The sequence below is a fragment of the Ascidia mentula genome, chromosome 2 (assembly GCF_947561715.1).
Source record: "Ascidia mentula chromosome 2, kaAscMent1.1, whole genome shotgun sequence".
In the NCBI taxonomy this organism is placed as follows: domain Eukaryota; kingdom Metazoa; phylum Chordata; class Ascidiacea; order Phlebobranchia; family Ascidiidae; genus Ascidia; species Ascidia mentula.
The window spans coordinates 2944266-2967674 of record NC_138567.1 but is presented as its reverse complement, the minus strand read 5'-3'; the positions used below and the strand labels follow the sequence as shown (position 1 = coordinate 2967674).

The 23409-nt window shown below is 37.4% G+C and overlaps 3 protein-coding genes across 5 annotated transcripts; 1 reads left to right on the top strand and 2 right to left on the bottom strand.

The window, feature by feature from the left end:
- Window positions 1-7725: 7725 nt before the first annotated feature.
- LOC145890373 (uncharacterized) lies at window positions 7726-8697 on the bottom strand. Its single transcript, XM_082981365.1, has one exon. It carries the CDS (start codon window positions 8695-8697, stop codon window positions 7726-7728), a length of 972 nt encoding a protein of 323 aa, XP_082837491.1.
- A 748-nt stretch (window positions 8698-9445) lies between these two features.
- On the top strand, window positions 9446-13525 carry LOC145889890 (uncharacterized). The gene is made up of 4 exons (XM_082980940.1): window positions 9446-9587; window positions 10107-10212; window positions 10775-10919; window positions 11323-13525. Exons 1-4 carry the CDS (start codon window positions 9446-9448, stop codon window positions 11386-11388), a joined length of 459 nt encoding a protein of 152 aa, XP_082837066.1. The 3' UTR covers window positions 11389-13525.
- Window positions 13526-14952: 1427 nt separating this feature from the next.
- On the bottom strand, window positions 14953-22346 carry LOC145889265 (uncharacterized). Of its 3 annotated transcripts, none has more exons than XM_082980188.1 (14): window positions 22232-22346; window positions 21954-22123; window positions 21033-21889; window positions 20781-20933; window positions 20494-20595; window positions 19126-19227; window positions 18713-18820; window positions 18472-18576; window positions 18212-18316; window positions 18031-18156; window positions 17403-17522; window positions 16865-16966; window positions 16621-16725; window positions 14953-15836 (listed from the first exon to the last, which is right to left on the bottom strand). In XM_082980188.1, the coding sequence occupies exons 1-14, from the start codon at window positions 22247-22249 to the stop codon at window positions 15073-15075; spliced, it is 2937 nt and encodes a 978-aa protein (XP_082836314.1). In that variant the 5' UTR covers window positions 22250-22346; the 3' UTR covers window positions 14953-15072. The 3 variants fall into 3 exon arrangements, with proteins under 3 accessions (XP_082836314.1, XP_082836315.1, XP_082836316.1); XM_082980189.1 differs by having other exon boundaries at window positions 18212-18277; XM_082980190.1 differs by lacking the exons at window positions 18212-18316; window positions 18472-18576; window positions 18713-18820; window positions 19126-19227.
- Between the last annotated feature and the right edge of the window lie 1063 nt (window positions 22347-23409).

The following is a 23409-nucleotide window of genomic DNA, read 5'->3' as shown; positions in this document are numbered from 1 at the left end:
TCCAACGGGCTTCAAAATTTCCTGGGAAATGGACTTAACCGCAGGTTATGGTGGGTGACTGCATAGAGGCGGTTGGTTGTGAGATGTAATAAATTAGCCTATTTTGTATCAGTATGCCGGTATTGGTATAAAGCCGCTACACCACGTCAAAGTTCCGGCAATCGTAGTGGTTTTATTTTGCAGATAAAACTACATTTGGATGCAATCACATCCAAATGAAGAAAAGAACTGATCTGAAATGTAAACACATTGTGTTATTCTGAATGTATAACAAAAACATAAGTGATAAGTTAGTTCACATGCATGGTTGTGTTCCTATACACTGGTTAAGAACCATTTTGTAGTCAGCCACCCCCTTCCGAAAAACTCTTGTTTATCTAAAATGTATACCAAATGAACGGGAAAACAACAAGTATACATAAGAAGGCTGGCAAATTTAACTGCGTCCTTTTAAACACAAATCGAAGGTATTGGAACCGACCCTTCTACACGTTTCCTCGTATGTACTGCTACTCGTACTCATTAAATAGCAAATGATGGCCTCAAAGTACAAAACGTTGTTTAGGAAAAACTTCACATTCAGTATTTTGTCAATCAACATTTCACTCAACATGCTTCCTTCCACAATCAAACCGGGTTTCAAATCTCGGCCGCAAAATGATTCACGGAAAACCTGACTACCAACGCAGGAGACGTCGACAAAACGAATATTCAACGAATCGCAATATATTGTTCATTTCATCCTGGGAAATTGTAAGGGGGGGGGGGGGGGGATTTTTTGTTGTAGTTTATCAACATATTTTTTTTACCATGGTAATACAAACATAGGCGGTAACATTCTGGTAAATTTTTTGCTTGTTGAAATGATTTTGATAAAGCCGCCTTTATTTTGTTAAAAATAAGGTCATATGATTGTTTTCTAGCAGAGTTTAATTCAGTAACATTCGAAATTTCAACATTTCTTCCATCTATGTATTGTTCCAAAACAATATTTGTTTGAATAATGCGATCCGTAGACTTCGCTGCCGACTCGTTGAAACGTCGTGGCTTGCGACGGACAAAAGGTTTGGTTGGGGTGCTGGATAAATCAATACCGGTCTTAATTTTCTTGTAAAAAAAATACAACAACCCGTAAGTATCCTTTCTTTAACACTATTCCATGCGACATGTTTTACAGTGTCGTCATTAAATTCTGTCAAATGAAATTTATTGAATTTGTACGTCAAATAATGTCCTGAGTTAACACCGGATACAATATGTACAACAACAGACATCAGCCTAAACGAAACTCCTTGTTCAAAACGCAACAATTCATCTGGGACTACACGTTTATTGCTTTTCTTGCCACTTATATTCCTAAAAACAACAATGCATAATACGTCTGTTGGACTTTGGAGCTCACTGCTAATCTTCTTCTCTGTATCCAAATTACAATGGGAACAATGGCTGATGGCAACGTTGTGAATCAGTTTCACAATATGTGCTGAGATTACTGTTGTCCGGGATGTGATCGAACAATGGCTACGTCAGTACAGATTGGTCATTCTGAAATTTCTCTTCGTTGCCACATGTCTTGCAAGTTTTTGATGTACGACCAGTTTAATCCACAACTCTTTATTACGGAAGCAAAATTAAAAAGCATTAAAAATTCAGTGGGGTCCTGCTGCTCATTTAAATTAAAATTAAGGTGACTACAAACGTCTTTAACCAATTGCAAGTATAATGAGGAATCAACGTTGTTCAGTGTAAGATGACAAACTATGTGACCAATCCTACCTTCTATCGTTGTTTTACCGGGAAAAATTGAAGGGCGATCTAACAAACTTTGAAGAGCTTGTAACACAGAATTTAACCAACAGTTATTGTATAAATTTGGAAGACCGGCCAAAACTAGCTTGTTTTTAACAATCCAAGTATTTAATTTGTCACTGCAATTGATCGATCCCTGGACAAGCGCAAACACCATCCAAATACGATATCGCGCAACGTCGAACTCAATCTTATCAATCCCAATTACGTTGTTTACAAATTTTTCTACGGTGAAACATACACACAAACCGCAACTAGACAGATCGCTTTGATGTACTATTGAGTCGGATTTAAAAGAAACATTACGACCGGTTATTGAAACAAAAATCGAAATTAAAAATTTTCTTACTGAAGACCTGAGTTCCTTTTGCGAACTTCCAGTAGAATCATAAAGAACCATTTCGTTCTCAAAATTTTTAAACCACAAAATCACAAAATGCCCTTCAAAAAGAACTGGAATAAAAACATGCTCACACAAACGTTCGTTATGAAACATGACATGAAGTGCTTTGCGAATATTTTTGAATTATTTGCCGTGCAAAATTTCTCCCGCTGTAATAGTTGACAAAAAACCCAAAGGCGCCGTAAATTACAATAACGGAGTGTTCTGGAAATATAATAATCTACAACGTTGTCCGTTAACCAACCAATTGTTAAGTCGTTATGTGTTTTCGCCGGGTTTTGAGTTAAAGCACAATAAGTTTTCCCACGAGGTCTACTGCAAAGGGAACACAAATCTAACCAAGAAACTGACTGACGACAGAGCATAACGAGGGCGGTATCAAAAAATTGAGTTGGGGTTAAAGGGATATGATTCCAAACGAAATCTGCAATTTTCTTACAGTCGTAAAAATTTTCATTTTGTTTTGGACAGTTTGTAAAAAATGTCATCGTCGGGGTGCATTTAAGTGTTGACATTGGTTTCGGAGAAAGTGATTTTTCGTTTTCGTATTTCAAACGTTTACATATGATTTTCGAAGAGTAAAAAATACTTTTGTTTCTTTTCCTCTTTTTAAACTTTGACTCCACAACCAATGTTCGTTTAGCGGTTTCAGTGTTGTTTGGGTTTGAAGGGGATTTGTTTGGTTTTCCACAAAAGCTCATTAACGAATCGGCAAAGAGTTTTTCTAAAACTTTAATGGCATCATAGTATTTCAAAGCAAAATCGTCTATTCGAGCTATTCGCTTTCCATCAATTATGATTCGTTTTAAATCTCGAAAATGTTGCTCAATAATTCCTTGAGTTTTGTTGTTGTGAAGGATTGTTGGTGGAGGCAACTCTTTATCACATTGAAATCTTTCGAGTACGTAATAAACATGTTGGCCTGTTCGTTGGTGGATTTACCGTCGTGGAATTGCCGTGACAAATCCCCAAGCATTAACTTAGACGTTGAACATATTCTGCTTAAAACCACATCTATCAAACGTCCACATCATTTCGGATTGTAATAGACATTGGCGCCAATTTGTGAGGAAGTTCCAGTGCCAGTGGAATCAAAATATGCAATATCAAACGCGCACACGCGATTAAATTTTTTTATCTGTGCGTCGGAATACATTGCCACCATAGGAAAATGCGCCGAAATACAACGAATAAATTTTTTATCCATTTTTAGTGGCTGCATATTTAAATTTACAAACCACGAATCGCTTATTCGTTTGCTGCCACTATGTTCGAATTTAATGTTGTTTTAAGCTGATTCTGAAGGCAAATATGTGCAAGCCCCTAACCAACGTTCCTCTGGCAATAATTTGTCAAACATATCGCGATATTGTTTCACTGCAGTTTGATGCTGCAGTTTTTTGCGAAGTTCTTCCCTCATTAGTCCACACACACGTCTACATTTCTTTCAAGCGCGGTGATGGTTTCTTTTTTCAGTAATTTGTACGTGGCCTTCAATTTTATCCACAAACGACCAAAACGTCACTTTAAATTGTACCTCACAAACACAATTTTCACATCTTTTGTGCGCACAATACAAGTTTACCCAACCTTCCTTATAACATTTGTCAAAGTTCTTGATATTCTTCACGCCACTACAGTTAACCAAGTAATTTTTAGCTATGTTCGGGACACAACCCGCGTAAATTTTCCAAAGGTGCATTACTGTGACATCAACGTACGCATTACTACCAAAGTGATTTGCGAATCTATTTTTCACAATTGATTGCCATTCCTGAAGTGAAAGAACGAATTTACTGTGTATCGCGACGTCGGCTGCATGTTGAAAGTTTTGCTGGGTTTCGAAACTTTTTCCACCAAGTTCACTTGTCACATCAAAATTTTCATGTAATATCGAATTAAAGTTCATGCCATTGTTTTCATTGATCAAATTATTGTGATTTTTTGCAGATCCCTCATCACTTCTAAATTGTCTACAGCTGTCAAGGGTGTAGTAAAAGCAGGTAAAAGTGCGACCGGTGAACTTGTTACATGCGACTGAAAATCTAGTCCAGAAAACGATGATGGAAACGTCCCTTCATCGGTGTCAATCAGTCTTTGCTCTCTATTATTTGTCACAGTTTTATCACCACCAACAGCAAAATCATCGGATTTTAATGGCCTATGCACAAAACAAGATTTCGAGCACAAATCAAATCCAGGACAAACCAAATGCGACCGCTTCCATTGATTGTCCGTTAAACCTACAGCGACGGCCGTTTCCTCAAATACACATCTGGGATGAAACCATTGCTGGCAAGATTCACATTCAACCATTAAAGTGCCATCATAGGGCGCGTTACAAATACAAAATAAAGCCTCACCGAAAGGCGTTTTGGGCTGTGTGGACAACTTCGGTGATGGTTCGCAACAATTACGTTGTTTGAAATACGACTGTGCCGTTTTGCGAAATGATTTATCTTCTGGCCAAAACTATTTTACTTTCATCCTGTTTTTTTCATTTACTGGAAGTTTGCAATGTTTCAAAACTGCTTTTACGGCCTTGTTTGGTAGTTTTAACTTGTGGGGGTATTCTTGTAGGCACTCCACTAAAGATGGTAATGTGGCGTAAAACAAATTTTGCTTTTGGTGACCTGGGCTATGTGGAGAAAGATCAAGACGTTGAATCAATGTGTTTTGTAATTTATGGACTTCACAAAAATTCAGCAACTTTTTAAATCGCCTGTTAACTTGCATTCCGGGCCAAAGATCGTTGGAACGAAGAAAGTTCAAACGACTTTTCGTGGTAAACTTTTTCAATCGATGTAAACGCAAGTACTTACAAATTCTGTCAATTTTTTCATTGCAGGTTTTACACCGTGAACCACCGGTGAGGACCAGGCGACAAGACAACTGCAGCGGCGTTAATAAAACCGAACCGGGAATGCCACTATTTCGACTGTTTTTCCGATTTCGAGTTAATCGCCGGATTCCGGAAACAAAACCAAAGCTGCTTAGAGGCGAAACAACAAATATACCCAAACCCAACCGAACACAGGCAATATTGCATAAAAAAACAGATAGAACATCAAAAAACTGAAGATAGTACAAATACCTCGCTTGAGGACATCGAACACAAATCCAAACAACTTTCCTGTTCCATAAACTGCCTTAACAGACGCACCTTTTGCAGATTCACTGTCGACTTTGCCCTATACAAGAGACCTTGTCGCCAAGGTAAAAGCGGGCAATGACCTCTTGTCGTCACAGGCGGTGACCTGCAATTAAGTTCATTTCGCTGGGAAATTTGAAATGAGTTGGTATTTTAACTTATACCACGTTCATCAGCAGGCTCCAGGCAAGCTCTGTGCAAAATTCAAAAAAAATCCTATGTCCCGGAAAGGTTTCAAATGTTCGCTTATACAAGAGACCTTGTCGCCAAGCTGTACGCTGGCAATGGGCTCTTGGCCGTCACAGGCGGTGACCTGCGGTTAAGCTCATTTCGCTGGAAAATTTGAAATGAGTTGGTATTTTAACTTATACCACGTTCATCAGCAGGCTCCAGGCAAGCTCTGTGCAAAATTCAAAAAAAATCCTATGTCCCGGAAAGGTTTCAAATGTTCGCTTATACAAGAGACCTTGCCGCCAAGCTGTACGCTGGCAATGGGCTCTATGTCGTCACAGGCGGTGACCTGCGGTTAAGTTCATTTCGCTGGAAAATTTGAAATGAGTTGGTATTTTAACTTATACCACGTTCATCAGCAGGCTCCAGGCAAGCTCTGTGCAAAATTTAAAAAAATCCTATGTCCCGGAAAGGTTTCAAATGTTCGCTTATACAAGAGACCTTGTCGCCAAGCTGTACGCTGGCAATGGTCTCTTTGTCGTCACAGGCGCTGACTTGCAGTTAAGTTCATTTCGCTGGGAAATTTGAAATGAGTTGGTGTTTTAACTTATACCACGTTCATCAGCAGGCTCCAGGCAAGCTCTGTGCAAAATTTTAAAAAGTCCTTTGTCCCGGAAAAGTTTCAAATGTTCGCTTATACAAGAGACCTTGTCGCCAAGCTGTACGCTGGCAATGGTCTCTTTGTCGTCACAGGCGCTGACCTGCAGTAAAGTTCATTTCGCTGGGAAATTTGAAATGAGTTGGTATTTTAACTTATACTACGTTAATCAGCAGGCTCCAGGCAAGCCCTGCGCAAAATTAAAAAAATCCTATGTCCCGGAAAGGTTTCAAATGTTCGCCTATATCAAGCGACTACACCACTATCTGCCTGATACATGGTCGCATCAAATTTACAAGTTTTGTGACCTTAAAGTATATCTTATGTGAACGAATATTGTCAGATTCGGTAGCATAGGTATGTTAAAGTTACATTTGATGTTTTTCGATTGTCAATGTGTTCTAATTTGGGTATGTAGTTGTGTTTTGTTTTTGATGAATCCCTTGAAGTGGTGTTCATTCATGCATGAAATATATTTCGTTGAACCAAAAAAATATTTCGCCGAAATGACAGTAGTGTTTTCCTGGTTGCGCGTGGAAGTTGGGTATGGGCAAAGAAAGCGTTGTACAGATTTATTTAGAATGTATGCTACCATTACAAAAGTATCAAGTCCAAGCCAAATCGCAGCAAACGTGAAAGTTGTTGATCGGTTGCAAAATATGCTGCCTCGGTATACTTGTGTCTTGGTAAGCGCGGAACTTCCACCTTCTCGATAACCGCCTTCAAAGGTGTTCGGTTCTCGTCAGTTCATTGCATATGTTTACGGCGTAAATAGACTGCTATCACGACGGGAAAATAAAATTATCAAATTATAAAAAATTACCGAGAATTGTTCTACAAGAACCCGTCGTGTCTCGCTCAACTAGTGAACAGCAGTACTCGACACAAAACGTAATTTAGTTTGGTCTGTACGTTTTTGGGGAAACCTTGCGATAGAAAACAGTTGAAGGAGTATTTTGCATAAACGCTACAACCTAATAACTATACAAACTGCCCTTTTTTATATCGTTTGTAATAAGGCACATATAATCTCTGTCGTGCAATCGTACAGGACAGGAAATTTTATTTTAGGTTATTACCAGCAATAGTTGCACACTAAAAAATTACTAAAACAGCATAGAGGTGTTAATTTTCACGTCTTTCAACTTCGGCTGCTGCAGAAGCCCTGTCAATAATTTTTAATTTAGCTGGTTTTTGGTGTGGGAATCAAACTAACAACATGCAGGGTGCAATGCAATTTACTTACTTTTGCGATAAGTTTTCTCACAAATCAAGATAAAGCAGCGCTTTATCTGAAAAAGAAATTAGAAAACGAAAGGAAAAGAAAATGAAAAAAGTTTGGAACAAGCCACATTAAAAAAACTTAACAGGAAACAATAATGTAAAATGCCAGAGAAATGGAACTGACAAAACTAAAACAAAACGAAACAAATGAGGTTTCAACGTTTCTGCTATCAGTTTTGTCCATCGTTCTGGTATTTTTAACAAAAAACAATATTTAAGTGCGTAACATTCAACAAAACAAGATATGATTTACAGTGGAATCGACTCCGTAGTATTCGGAGTTCCTTCTCCACGGAAACGGACACCGGGCAGGAGTCTCTCTCTCCAATCGGCAAACGAAAATGTGATCGCGTTGTTCAACAGAAGGTCAAGCTGGAGTGCCAACGACCAGTAAATATGGACGACCCCCGTAGCATCGAGAATCACGAAAACACCGATAATTTGGGTTGTTGCTATGCAGAAAATCGTGCAGTACAGCAACCGACGTAACATTGACTCGATATCGGTTCGAGCTGGCTTGCAAACCGCCGCTAGAGTGAGCCACAGCGTACTGGAGCCGCTGACCAACGGGTAAGCTATCAGCGCGAGAAGAGTTAACTGGGATAGGAAACAGACGCTCATGAAGACGAAAATTACTGGAACAACAGAGAAAACTCCCTGGTCTGTTTCCCATATCACGACGCAACCTTCCGCCGTGCTTACAAGGCAGTATGTGAATTCGAAAGCAAATGCTGAACCGATCAGCAGCGCGTAGATGAAGAAAATCACCGCCGAACTGAGCGTCCGCGACACCTTCCCCACAGAATGCTTTAATAAGGGATCGGAGTAGAATTTGCGTTGCCTCGACCACAAGATGGTGTACACGAGGCAACTTCCGCCGCTGTAAAACACGGTCGCCGACCAGTGGAGGGCGCTGCAACCCGCATAGCCAATGCGTCCCAGAAATAGATCACACAATGTCTGCACCGAATAGAGCGCGACCGCAAGCATTGACACAGGCACGACGCGGTGATAGAGGCGTTTGTTCTTGCGCCTCTTGCGGAAGCACTCGCGGTAAACAATCACCGCTAGGAGGTAGAACGAGACAGCGGAAAATAATATCACAGGTACGCGGCAGTTCCTGATGTAGCTCAAATCATCAAGTGAGCCATTGTGATGCTGATAAAACGTAACAGAGCAGTTTGTGACGTCAGCAAAAGGGTCACAGCACTTGGGCAACATCGAAACGATGTTGTTTTATTTTAAAAAAACACTTTCCTGCTGCTTAAACATCAAAATAGAGGATACTGGTTATTGTACTGAAAGAAATAATTTTTGCACATAAGTAGAAAACGCGATTTTGGCATTGCAACTACACAATGTTAAAATAAACAATAATTATATCAAAACACGCAACACGCGAAAGTCTCTGAGCGTGACACTCACATGACCTTGAAGTAACCAGAGGTTGGAAATTACACGTGCCATGATTTGTTGATTCAAGTGTCGCAAATAACAAACAAACTATAAAAAAGTGCCTTTGCACTTGACCTAACGCCGATGTTACAGAGAAATTAGTGTCGCCAACATGCATTGAACCCATGACGCGAGACTAACACTTTCAATCGTCAAAACTGTTGAATTATTGATTTTGTTTGAATCAAAACCAACAATTCTTGGCTCAGCCTCCAACACTGAAACATGACGATTAATGTTACTGCCAGATAAATACTATTTTACTGCCCTTCTCTTGTTATCTCCACAAGACCCAGGATAAACACGTGGTTATTCCAATACAGAGGTTCCCAACTTTTGTGAAAGATGACGCGCTCACCACTAACAAACTGTTAACGTTCCAGATGACCTTTTTTCGGAGAAATTCTCTGAGATAATGCACAAAGATAAATTGTTTATATTAGTGCAACAATTAAGGGGTCGCACAGATTGATACAGATTAAAATTCGCGAATCAACTCAAGAATACTTGCGACATGCCATCAACATCATTTGGGAACGTTTGGGCGATACTATTCGTAAAAGTAACTTTCCAAAGACGACATCCTTACACACAGCAGCCGTACCTCGTATTCAAATTGGAGCGAATTCCACCCCGGGAGGACAGAAAACGAGAGAGTTAACAGGAATCCGGACGCTGTATCGTCTTTAAGCAGTCGTGACGAACCGTGGGACATTTCGGCAATATTTGCTGTTCGAATGGTCGTTGACTTCACAGTGAATCTTTAATATACAATGGCCATAACCATGACATATATAACCCGAAATCACATTCACTTTGCTATACAACAGCGCAAATAACCTTTAATTGAAAATCAAAGTCTATGGACAAACAAAAGGACACAGCATAGGTGGGTCGACCTTTGTATGTCCAGCCATAAACATGCTTTCCATCTTCATAAAACGGAACACATCAATCTGTAAGAATTCCATCAAGTCGGTGTCGGTGCGGCAGGGCTGTCAATGATTTCTACTAGCTGAGTTTGTACTTCGCTGTGTGGGCACTTTAGGCATTATTTGCTGCATAACACATTGGAATATTTGTAAATAAAATTAATCGTTCAGTGAAGAAGTCGAAAAGAAATTAAAAAAGGTGGTAAACGCTGCAGCGTACCAAATCATTTCGGCCGCCTGCAGTGCTGAAGAGTGAAGATAAGTCCGCTTGCTTGCGTGTTCTTGCTGTTGATACTGTTGCGTTTAATGCTTGTTCTGCTGTAAACTCCGTATATCCAACACCAATCAGGTAAAAAATCTTTTATTAAGATGGCTGAAACGTACGGCAGCAGTCCAAATGAAAATAGCTGCACTGATGAGAACTATTAGGTCGAAACAGTGCCCCTGTCTGCAGCCCACTAAACCAGACTGGAAAAAATGTCGTGCGCGGAGGATATATCCACAGTGTCAGGCCATATCTACTACAGTTAGAGGAAACTCTGAAAACGTTAAAATTGGTCAATAAGCAATTAAATAAAAATGTTGGGTGCGAAAAACGACCACACACGTTGAAAAGTGTCTGTATAAATTTTTCATGAATACTTCCACCAAACTGTCCTGAAATCGGTAAACATTGGCTTAATAAAAAAAAATGCACAATTCAATCAGGTGAAAATATAGGGTCTGAAACACACATGACAATAACCTCAGCTACCAAACTATTCCCTAATCATTTTCCCATAAACTTTTTGTGTAAACTTTCACCCGTACACAAAATGATCCAACCTGTAGGTATAAATGTTTAAAAAAATTTATACCTGGTTTGCTGGTTATGAACATTCATCAATATGATATGTATGCAATGAATGCAGAGTCACCAACGATGCAAGAGAAGATGAGATGGAAGAAAACCTCGGCCAAGTTGCCGGAGTCCTTGGAAACCTCAAACACATGGCTATCGACATGGGCAACGAAATTAACTCTCAGAACCAACAGATTGACAGAATAAACACTAAGGTAGGTGTTTGGTTTTTCCCTTCTGATTTAAACATTAAGGTTCTTATTTTTCTGGCACTTCTTGTACGAATAATCTGCATACTTTTTCGATTTTTTTGATTACGATCAGTTTGATATAATTGTTTGTTTGGTTTTCTATACAGGATATAATCGGTTCAGGGGCAAATGGTTGTTTGGTTTTGCATAAAGTGTTGATAAATGTGTGTAGGATTTGTATTATGTGTTTGGTCTGGCGGTTTAAAAAGGCATTTCTGTCTGTGTTGTGCAAGCATTTGTAACAGCAAACCACCCCCATATGCCCAACTACTGTTACATTGATTGTATGTCTTTTATTGAATCGTCTGCAGCAGTCACATACAAAATGCACTTCTGTCGTACAACAATATCTTCATTTTTAATGCAGGCTGAATCGAACAACATGAGAATTAGCCAAGCCAACGAACGCGCGACCAAAATCTTGAAAAATTGACACTCTTCACCTTTGACTTGCTCAGTTCACATACAATTGTACACAATGGTAACAGTATGTGGCTTCAACACCCTAACATACAGTGTTAATTTCATCAGTATCCATGGATTACATCTTTCTGCAATTTCTGCAATACTAGAGACCTTTCTCATCTGACGAAACTGTGCAATTTTATTTGTACATACTCTTTGATTTTGTGTAGACATATATTCCAATATATATGTGTAGTCAATGGTCCTGGCTTTTTGCAGCTTAACTTAAAGAAAATTAAATATTAGGTATAGGTTGGTCCAAACTGCATGGAGTTGGTATCAACCAATGCTTGTGCTTAAAGTGCATATGACACGTAAAAATAAAACATGTTAACAATCAAAAGTAAAAGATGTTCATAACTTGAGAACATTTTTGGCGAAAAAAGTAGCTTGATGCGGCGACTGGTTTCTGAGATACAGTTGATCAAAGTCGCACTTTTGCCGCTGCGAACGAAATCGTGCGAAAGCGTGATATTGTTGCGTGACGTCATAGAAGGCGCTTCGGTCGTGCGCGAGTGCTGGCAGCAAGCCTTATGCATAGGAATGGAAAACATTGTAAAACTGGTTTAGCATAATATTGCATTAAACAGGGGACAAAAAGTGAACAAGTGAAACATACGGATTTTATGTTAATTTAAGCTGAAGGCAGATGGCCGCTGTTCGACCTATTATGTCTTGTTTAGTTGTGTAATAATAAAACAGTTACTAGTTGTTGCTGCATTTATGATCGCTAACGTGATGCATGAACTTTTGAAAACACGACAGAGACAAACCGTCAATTTAGCATTGTCGTTTTATCCACTCACAGCAATAGCTAGAAGTAGGTTAAGCCTTTGGTTTATGATGTCACTATGACATATTTTTGTGTGGTGCAAAACCCTGTCCTGACCTTTAAGGTAACGTAATCTGTGGATTATCCTATGTTTGAAACTATTCGATATCTGAAAAAAAGGCGCCCTCTTCTATCTAAACAATGCATTTTTTCAACGTGAGTGCCTTATGTGATGTCATTTTCTCCTTAGCGCAAAAGGTTTAGGATTTTTGGTCGCCGCTACTTTTCGTGCAGTTATCTACATTTTTTAGTTGGTGTAGAACCGAAAAACTTTGGATATATGTTTGTTGTAGATGTACCTTTAGTTTTACGCAAAGTTGTCATGGCCGTGTCATATGCACTTTAAGTGGAGCAGGAAATATTGTGATGCTGGTTATTCTGTGAATCACATTTTTCCTGCCATATGTCACTAACTTTGAAATACCATTTTTGAACAGAAATTTTTTCCAATGTACAAATAATGTATAATGTTTAATTGATAACATTTACATAAACACCTTCATTTTATCAGCATTGATTTTTTTGCACAAATGTGTACAAAAATGTTGAAATATGTTGGGTGTGTATCTGTCATATTCATTTTCATGTTAATTGATTAAAACTTGATAAAGTATGATTTAGTGTAAAAAATAAGAAACCTGAAAAAAATGTTTTTAAAATTAATAAACTATGTTGGCAATAGATTGTATTTTTTTAGCTTATGTCCAATCAAAGGAAATGGTTCCTAAAGAATCAACAAAAAAGTGAAATGAATAATTTGTGTATTTATACTCGTTATATTCTTGTACATCTTGGATCACTTGTGGAACCGTGGATTTGCAGAAATGCACTTTGATTACAATTTTAGACAAACAGTTCAACTTTTCCATGGCTGACCTAAATCTGTACATAACCTAACTGAGTTTGGTGTATACAAATAAGCAAGGCCTTCCAACAAAACAGCCATAGTTGGCATCAATGCAGTTTTTTAAAGACCTAAGGAACCCTGCCAAATAATATTTTTGGGCCAAATTGGATTTCCCTGTGGTTTTTCAAATTTTTGCTTCAAAATAAGCCAATGGTTTTTGTTTTTATTAAAATCAGTCGCAAAATAAGTTTTCTGTTATCTTTAACCACCACCAAACAAATTGTGTGTTTGCTTTCATATGCATGCTGTAGTTGAGACTGTTCTCGTGTTCATTTTAACCTTCTTTTTATTGACCAAATGTATGTTAATTTATTAACTGTCGTTTACTGTTGTTGTTGTCATGCAACAAGTTTTATAACATCTGTGTGCAGATACTGTTCGTATTTCTCTGTGTATACGATGTAACCATCAGTTAAAACAAGTAATAATTTTGCTTATTGTAGAAAATTTCAAAAACGCTTTGATTGTTACTTGTATAGTTTGGGACGATCGAGAATGATGTCACAACAAGTTTTACAACAAAAATAGAATTGTCAACGTTTTTGAGGGATTCTGCAGCAAATGTACATATCATTCTAATAAATATTATTCTCGTAGTGTAGAAGAATTAGCTTTTCAAAATCTTTTAGTTAAGTTAGCTCAAACTTAAATCTCTGTTGTTCCGAAATGCATGGCAGATTTTATCCACAGTTTATCGTTAACTTTTGAAATCCACCTCCCAACTTGAGCGTCCGAAGGGTCAACAAAACTTACCTGCAGACTTACGTCGCGTTTACATTCTCTGAAAATCCTGTGTACACTTGCACAGAACATGTAAAGGTATTTGTTTAACCAACACATATAATATCTCTAGTAATCGATCAAAAGCAACAGGTTTCTGATTAATATCAGTAGATTTGTTATATCCCATTCCAAAAAGTTGGGTTGATATGCAATACCCATGATGGAAATGCAGTCTTTTAATCAACATGCATTCGTAGCGGAATCAACTATAGTAACCAGTTGTAATTTGGAACTATTGGTTGTGTAGCATACAGAAAAGTTTTTGTCTTGCCCATGTGGAATGGTGGGTAAGGTTTATTTTGTCGTTTATCTGTCCTGGCAGTGTTAGGCACACTTCTCTATTACCAGACGGGAAATAATCAAAAATTTGGCATGCAGCTTTTGTAACCATTATAAAGTGGACAATTAGAGGTAAACTACAACCTATTTACAACAATGCTTGAAGATGTGGCCTAGGTAAGTGACGTGCACAAAAATTACATCAAACTTCAGTATAAACCTTGTCTGTAAAGTGTCTCATTTGTACAAACTCCTAGCAGGCCAGATACAAAGACCTAATGTACTACATTTGGCCCTTTGCAGGATGTTGGCCATTGTATCGTATTACTTTGCAAAGTTTTTAGCACTGTTTAAAGTTTTTTATTATAAGACCTATCATTGGGTGCACCAAATGCATGTGCTAAAAGCTAATAATATGAAGAGCTAGTCAAAACCATGGCACATTCGAATGACATATTTATCAAACAGAATTACCCAATATATTGGTAAGTTTTTCACACTTGAATAGTTTTTTTTTATGGTGTTAAGCACTTTCATCAAAGATTAAAGCAAACTCTTACCAGGACACTAATTTTCTTTGGCTAAAGTTGGTTTCTCTTTTAAGATAAAATATAATATTCTGCATTTTTACCGAAAACCTTGCAATGACTTTACCAAAGCTTAATCTTGAAGTCAACATCATTTATTTATTCTTTATTATCAGCTACAAATCACTAACGACATGAAAATAATAATCACAAAATTCATTAAGTGCATGGTAGCTAACTTCCATTTTCATGTAAATTACGTAAACAATGCATAATTCAAACATATTTAACAAAAACATACATTTTGTGTTTGTGATGTCACAATTATTTTCTTTGTGCAAGTTTTGATTCAACTTCACTAAAATTGTTTTTACATGTTTCAATCAACTCCTCCCTTTCCTCTTCAGTTATGTCTGTTGCCATTCTGAAAGCTTGGATTGCTTTTTGATAAAAATCCACGCTTTCATTCAGTCGATTTGTTTCCATGCAAACGACACCAAGGTTGTGTAACAAAAGTCCGAACACTCGATGTTTTGCTGAGTTTTCACCAAACTGTTTCCTCATCATTTCAAGTCCAAGTTTAATTGTTGATTCCTCGGACGAATAATCTCCGATTGAATCTAGACTCCCTTCAATGTTGTGCAAACACCACACTTGATTCTCGCATTTAAATCCTTCTTCCACGTTTTGAATATTTTGTATTTTGAGTCTCATCGTTTCCATCAGTGGGATCACATGACCACTAATTATTTGTTTGTTTTCAAGTTCTTGATTCGAATCCGATGTTTCCATCAAATATCCGCATGTTAGACTCAAACCCAGAACACAATCCTTCACACCTTCCACCGCTTCATCTCCATCACGTTTGACATAAAGTTCAGACGCAACATCGAAAAATAAAATCGATTCCAAATATTTTCCCTCTTCTCTCTTTTCATGTCCAGTTGTTCTCAAATCTTCCGCAGTTTCCCCACGACCTTCAAGCGACCATGAAAGTTGGTTTCTTGTTTCATTTGCTTCCAAATATTTATGTTTTTCCAACAAATTCACGTAAGTTTGGATCAAATAAGTTGAATCGATGTTTTCATCTGAAATAAAAACAATTTATTTAATTCAAACACAAATAAATCCAACCTCCCGCCATCACATACCCTGGCGGTCTATTCAAAGTGTCAGTGTTTCGGGGGAATTTTTTTGGTGGCGCTAGAGATCATTAACCGTTTATTTTTAAAAAAGGGGGCGTATAAATATATTCCAGGTATTGTTACCTTTAATGTTTTACAATTTACCAGAAAAGGGATTTTGATTTGGTTTAGTGAAAAATCACAGAATATACACGTCAATGCTATTATTTGTGACGTCATAAAACAACAAATGTGCTGTAAAACCTATATGTGATATTTGGAAGTCCTAAATGTTCATTTTTTCCCGAAAGTTTTTGGAAAGATTTTTGTTTCTTACTCATTGGTTTAAACAGATATTTTTAAATACAATGGTATTTAATTTTTAATAGTTGTATTTCCTGTATCATCAACAGCTCCTTTTGTTAAATGGTATTCCTACATTTTAACAATTTATTCTGGTTTCGTCACCAGTAGCTTTTAAATAGAGGTGCTAGCAATCTGTTCCTGGGGGTTTTGGAGTGGCTGAATTGTAAAGATTTGGCTAAAAAAAGAAAAAGGCTTGGCAAGGAAAAAGGCTTCTTTACAAAGTGATTGCCAATGTCTTGTCTTACATAAATTTAACTTAAAACCCTAGGAAAGTAATTGCTTCACTGTAATGCAATGTTTACCACTGTCAGTAGCATACCAACAGCAGATAAAGTTTATTCAAATTGTTTTCAGTAAAAAATTGTTACACACATAGCATTACCTGTTTGTTGTCGTCCCTGCACAACTTTTCCAGCATTTATTTGTTCATCACTTGAAAAAGGATCATGGGTTTCATCATGAGAGGTGGTTGGATGCTGTTCAGTGTCTTGGAAGTAATATAACATGAATTTACATTTATTTATACTATGTTTACCACAATCACTAGTTTGTGATGTCATAACAGGTGCCCTCCGTTAACAATATCAAAATATATATGACGGAGGTCGTGAGTTTTATTTTTTCACCTGCTTCTTCCTTTCGTGATGTTCCATCTTCATTATTATTTTTTTTTTTTTTGCTGTCACTGGAAGTGCTTGGAACGTCATTGCTTGATTTTCTTTTCAAAGCTGAATGAGAATAGATTGCTAATGTCAACTAGGGATGTGCCAAGCAAACCCGAACCCGAATAGATTCGCTAAATATCAGCATAGTTTTATTATTCATGTGACCCTGAATAATACATAAGACTCGTGGGCATATATTTATTGGAGCACAATATGGTTGTGTGAAACACTAACTGAGGTTTTGTGCTTTTTCGCAAGATCGATGATGAAAGTACACCGCTACCAGGACAAATTTAACTTAAAAACCCAATATAGGAAAGTAAGTAACTGCTATAATGCAATGTTTACCACTATCAGTAGCATACCAAGAGTGGATACAGTTTATTTAAATTATTTTCAGTAAATATTTGTTACACACATAGCGTAAATATTTGTTACACCTGAATTTTAACTCAAATTTACCAATTAGTTTTAAGTGTTTGTTTAGAAGAAAATTTACCTGAAAGTTGCATCAACACTTTTGCAGCATCTGACTGCATAGTAGATATATCACTGGTTGTTTCTGATCCGACAACAATTGTCGGGTTATTAGGAATGTCAACATGGTTTGCAGTGAATTCTATATTTGAAAACAGAAAAAAAATTACTCAAGAAAAAAATCAAATATGATAAAAATACAAGATGACCAACAGGGATTGTAAAATGCTTTATATGTCGATACTTTCCACACTACAAGAGTTAACAGGACATCGATACCTAGTTTTTATGTATATGCGAGGCAAATTTTCTACAGTTGACTGATGACCACATGGCATGACATGAATAAACATGAAAGAAAGGCAATGCATGAATTAACAAAACCTGTGAATGACAGCATTTTAATGCAGTCTCGCACTACAATATTTACAGTGGACAAGATTGGTACAAAGTTTTTTGTGTGACAAATTGCAATGAAATCACTGCATAGTTTTTTGTTGTAAATCTTGTTTTTGCTTTGACATAACATTTCAAATAAAACGACTTCGGAGAAAAAAATGTGAAATACACATTTGCTACACATGCATGCCCATGTGTCCTTTTTTGCATTTCCACGTAACTTTCACATTGGTTCTTAGTGGAATCTATACCTGTTTGTGATGTTTGTGCGGTATTAAGAGATTGCTGTGTTGGATTGGTGAATACTATGGGATCATTCCTTGGTGGGTAATTGGAGACAGCATTATAGGAACTTCCATCATTCATGAAAGTAAAATCTATGTACAAGAAGTAGATAATATATGGAGAGGATGCAAATTTCTTTAGTTCAACCTCTTTGCTGTGGTGGAGCTGATAAATTTGTGTTTTGTCGTGCTGCATGGTTTTGGTAAAGAGGAACTTCAAAATAAGTAGGACCACCATTAATTGAAGTATATCCTAAATTTGATACAACAATGTTATTTGAATAACATTAATATCTTGTAATACTCTTAATTGTTTTATTGTACAAAAATTATAAAAAAAATTTAGAGGTAAAAAATAGTAGATAACTTTTAAACCAGTTGTATGACCTAAACCAATCATTAAAATACCTGTTTGTGTAGGAAAGCTTGGTGTAGTGTACTGGGGTTGCTGTGCGAAGTGGTTTGGAAGAATGTTTTGACTATGTGGAATGTTGTTGAAATTTCCAGCAGTTACTGAAATAAAAAAACATTTTTCTGCTGCAACTAATCCAATTTGCATGTCAGGGATGTATAAAACCTTTAAACCTATTTACAAATGTAAAAATTTTCATATTCAAACTTTTCTTCCAAAATAATCCATAACACTTACTTCTATTTAAATTGCCTATTTGTGGTGGTAAGACACTTTGATGTGCAGGGAAACAAGTTTCACTATTGGTGTTCACAGGGTTGTGGAAACCATTCACTGAGGTATCGTCTGTATTTGCAAAGCAAGAAAGATGTGTTACAATAACTAACTGCCATTGGATTGGCTGGAAAATGTTTTGCATGCATTGTAAACATTTACAATGCAAACAAATGTTGTTTGATATTAAGCAGTTGGTCATAAACTTTCCTATCTGCTGCATCAAACCCATTGTTATCAAAGAATTGTAAAAAGAGTTATATAATGTAGTATGTCACAAGATGTCCTGAGTAAATTTACATATGGGTCTGTGAGGGATTCATAAAAGGGTTTTATGACTATAAAATGGAAGGCCTAAACCAATACTGCTAAAATACCTGTTTGTACAAAAAAACTTGGTGCAGTGTACTGGAATTGTTGTGAGAGGTGGTTTGGTAAATGGCTTGATTGTGGAATGTTGCTGAAATTTCCAGCACTTACTGAAACAAGAATACGCTTTGTTCACAATGTATAAAGCACCAGAAAAAAATAAAAACAGGACATAAAAGTTTTCAATTGTAGACAAGTTCTGGAGTGTTACAGCTTATTCAAGCCTAAAGAATAAGTTTATTGAGTATCACTAATCATCTGTCCTCCATTCTAGCCTAGTACACCATGTTACCCACTGAAAGTTTGTTAGGTAAAAATATCCAATCCATTGAGGTATAGCCATTTTGTGTGTAATTATGTGTGTGTAGTCAAGTATAGTAATGCATGTCGGTGCATAATGATTAAGATCAATCAGAGCGCATAGAATATAGTGTCGAGCTGTTGCAACCGGTGATTTAAGGCCCCATATCAGTATTAAATCCTCAAAATTATATTTTGGTTATCAGCCTTAATACACATATTGAGCAATTTGCTTTATTGCGCACAACAATTCCTGTGGCTGACCCATGAAGGTCTACTACTTCTATTTGAAAGGCAAAAAATTGATTGCAGCTGCATCGGAAAAAACATAACAAGGATCTGACGAGCGACTGGGAAGATCTTATGTCCTATAGGATAACAGAAACAAACAAAAAATTTTCACCATTGCTGGGGCCAACATTGAATTGAAAACTGGAAGAGGTTTTATATGCCACACCAACCTCCATTTTTTTGCAGCCTTTAACAGGTGGGCCTAACATAAAATGACAAATGAAGGTATAGTTCTGTGATTCAATTTTAAGCTATGTCCTCTTGAACATTTTGATGCTTTTTCAACTAACTTTTCGACAACACCAAGCACAAAATGACTACCTGAATGAAAAAGTCAAAAAGTGCACTAAAACTGCACCAAACAAGCCGAAAATCGCCCTGGCAACAGCACATGTCTCCCTGCTCATTCAACCATAAATTTGCCCCCAATGCATCACCGGTTGCCTCATGGCATAACTGAGTTTACATTGGCGAGCACCCCAGGACCAACCATTCTTGTTTGTGTTTTCAAATTTAAGACAAAACAAATTTTTACACAATACTGGACTAAACATGTCTTGCATTTCTGTGCGACTTCTACTATCAATCTTATTGCAGTTCACAACTGTTTGTAAAGTTTGCACAGTATTCAGATGTTGTTGTGTTGGATAGGTGAATACTATGGGATCATTCCTTGGTGGGTAACTGGAGACAGTATTATAGGAACTTCCACTACTCACAAAAGTAAAATCTTTATACAGGAAGTAGATAATATATGGAGAGGATGCAAATTTCTTTAATTCTACCTCTTTGCTGTGGTGGAGCTGATGAACTTGTGTTTTGTCGGATTGCATTGTTATGGTAAAGAGGAACTTGAAAAGAAGGACCTCTTCCAAGTAAAATAGGTCCTGAATTTGATGCAAACAATATTACTTGATTTAATACAGTCTTATTGTACTTCAAGGAAATTAAAAGTTTAAGATTAGTACATCACTTTTAAACCAGTGGTTCCCAACCCAGTGTTCGAGGGATGATTTTATATTGTTTTCTGTCTGACATTATTTTTTCACTAACTCATTGATGCTGTATATACCTCCCAAATGTTGTTGATCCTGACGATCTCGATTAACTTTTGACGCCAATCCAGAAGATGATGGGACTTGAACAGAATCACCTAAAACTGGTTTCTTGTCAGTAGATGAATGATCTTTCTTCGCATCATTAAAGGTTGGAAGATTGTTGGGTGCTGGGAAAGAAAGGGCTCACATAATACAACAGACACAAGCCAGCAAATTATGAGTCAATTTCTAAATTTTTTCTAGTTGGTGTAATTTTCAGAACAAACCTTGGAATCTTCGGGTTCTTGCACAATACCATTTAAGGGAAACCAGCTTGTCATCGTTGACAAGAAAGGGATCTTTCATGTTCATCTGCCTGACAACATCTTCCACTTGTTGCTCGATCACTTCCGGACTTTGCTGGTCAAGAAGTTGCTGCAATCTCTCACAGATTTCGATCATGTTTGGTCGTTTAGATGGATCTTGATCCCAACACTGCTTCATTAGTTGCTCCAGGTTTTCAACGATTGCTCTGTCGCTTTCATTAAGAGTTTGCTTCAGTTCTTCTATTACTAAACAGTTAGGTCTAGTCCCTTCCTTAATGGAGTCTAGTAAAGCTTTTAGGTTGTCGGTGGAGTATGGCAATGCCCTAACCACGACAGTAAAGGCCATCACACCGAAAGCATAAACATCAAGTTCTTTTGTTGGTTTCATGAAAGAGTTTTCAATTTTTTCAGGTGCCGTGTACATCGGTGTGTGTTGAGGTCTTTCCTTCTTGCTTCTTGTAGAAGGATTCTTTGTCGTCAATCCAGTTATGGTTGTGAGTTCCGCATTTCCAAAGTCGCACAGTTTCAGGAGCAGAATTTTGGTAAGCAACCCATTTTCAGGCTTGACATCTCCGTGAATCATTCTCTTCAGAGGTAAACCATGGCAAGCTTTTAGACCTTCTGCAGCATCCAGTAAAAACCGGACACGCAAGGGGAATCCCAAATCGATTGATGTCCTCAGCAGTAATTCCAAGAGGTTCCCCCCTTTACAGAACTCCATGACAATCCCTAAGGCAAATGGCCATTTGGTCCAACCATAAACACTCACTATGTTGATATGATTTAGTTTTTGCAGGTTTTCCAGCTCTTCACCAATTCTGCAACAGTAAATTATTGTCAAACAAAACAGTTACAGTAGTGTATCATGAATACTGGATTTACGTTTTTTTAAAGAGTTCTTCACTGTGACGACCAACAACTTTGATTACTTTGACGGCGACAAATTGCTCCAAACCAACATGGTAACCAATTATTACGTCACCGGATCCACCACTTCCAGCAACATAGTCCAATTCGTCACATAAAATATCCCCGGCTTGGATAAAAGGTAACTACAAAAACATACAAAATGGATTGTTATTGCTGATATTACTGATCAAAAACATAAGGTGATGTAGGCTGCTACCCCGGTAACATAATGATAATGATACAAAACATACCTCTTCCACAGAAGACATATTACCATCTAATTGCGACAGAAAGGACGCCGGGAAACGAAAAAAAAACTGTTCCTCTTTGCTTTCCCTTTTCAAAATGGCGGTGGTGGTTTCGAAAAGGAACCAAACGAAAGCAAAAAGGGGGAACAGAACCACTGGGGATGCACCGAAAGTTCGGTTTGCCAAATTTATTCGGCCGAAACTAAGGTTTTTATAGTTATTCTGTTTCGGCCGAATATTTTTGCAAAATTGGGCAGAAACCGAAATTTTTAACTGCATGCAACGCTGATACGCATGTATCCGACGTCGTATTTATCGTATGTTATGTTGTGTTTTTGTGGCATCAACTGTATTTTTAATAACGTCGAATACTAATCACGCCACGAAACCATATCAACTCATTTACGACGAGCGTGCTATTCATTTGTTTTGCACGGAAGACAACTAAATATCCGGCCAACCTATTTTGTGACAACTTCCAGCAACAAGCTGCCTTTTCAAATGAGTCACGAATTGGTCCGAACTCAAACGACCCTGTATGCATTTATTATATAAGCCACCACATCTTTAGGTAAAAAATAGAGTCCTTCCGAGTTATTAAGTCAAGACATTAAGTCGATAATTTTCAAGCCTAACAAACAGAGACGTCAGTATGCGCGGTTTGTAACGTTTTATTGTAATACTCGTGCGAATGTTATTTATGCATTAAACTAACAGATTGACTTTGGGTTAGAGAGTATATAGGGGAGACCGGGGATAGCTCGGACGGTTTTGGGAAAATTGCTCATATTTTTTTAAAATTATGAACTACATTCTTAAATTTTATTTTGTTGTAAGTAGTAAAGCATTACCGGGGTAACATCGGACATGACCGGGGATATCTCGGACAGCAAGTTTTAAACAGACGTTTTTTTGTTTATTTAACAAATATCTGAAATCAAACTTGGCGCTATATCACCATTGGGGCATTAGCGCATATAATATATTCAGGCTTTCAGGAATCGGGGCGTGGCCACTTATCGTTTCGACCCTTCCATACGTTCATGCTTTGGGTAACTCGTGTACTTTTACGACAGCACGGATATTATAGATTTTCGGGTCAACAAACGATGTTTTTTCTTTGGGGCTTTTTTTTACTGCCAAAATTCGATTATTTCATACAGCCTCTGTATATTCTCTTC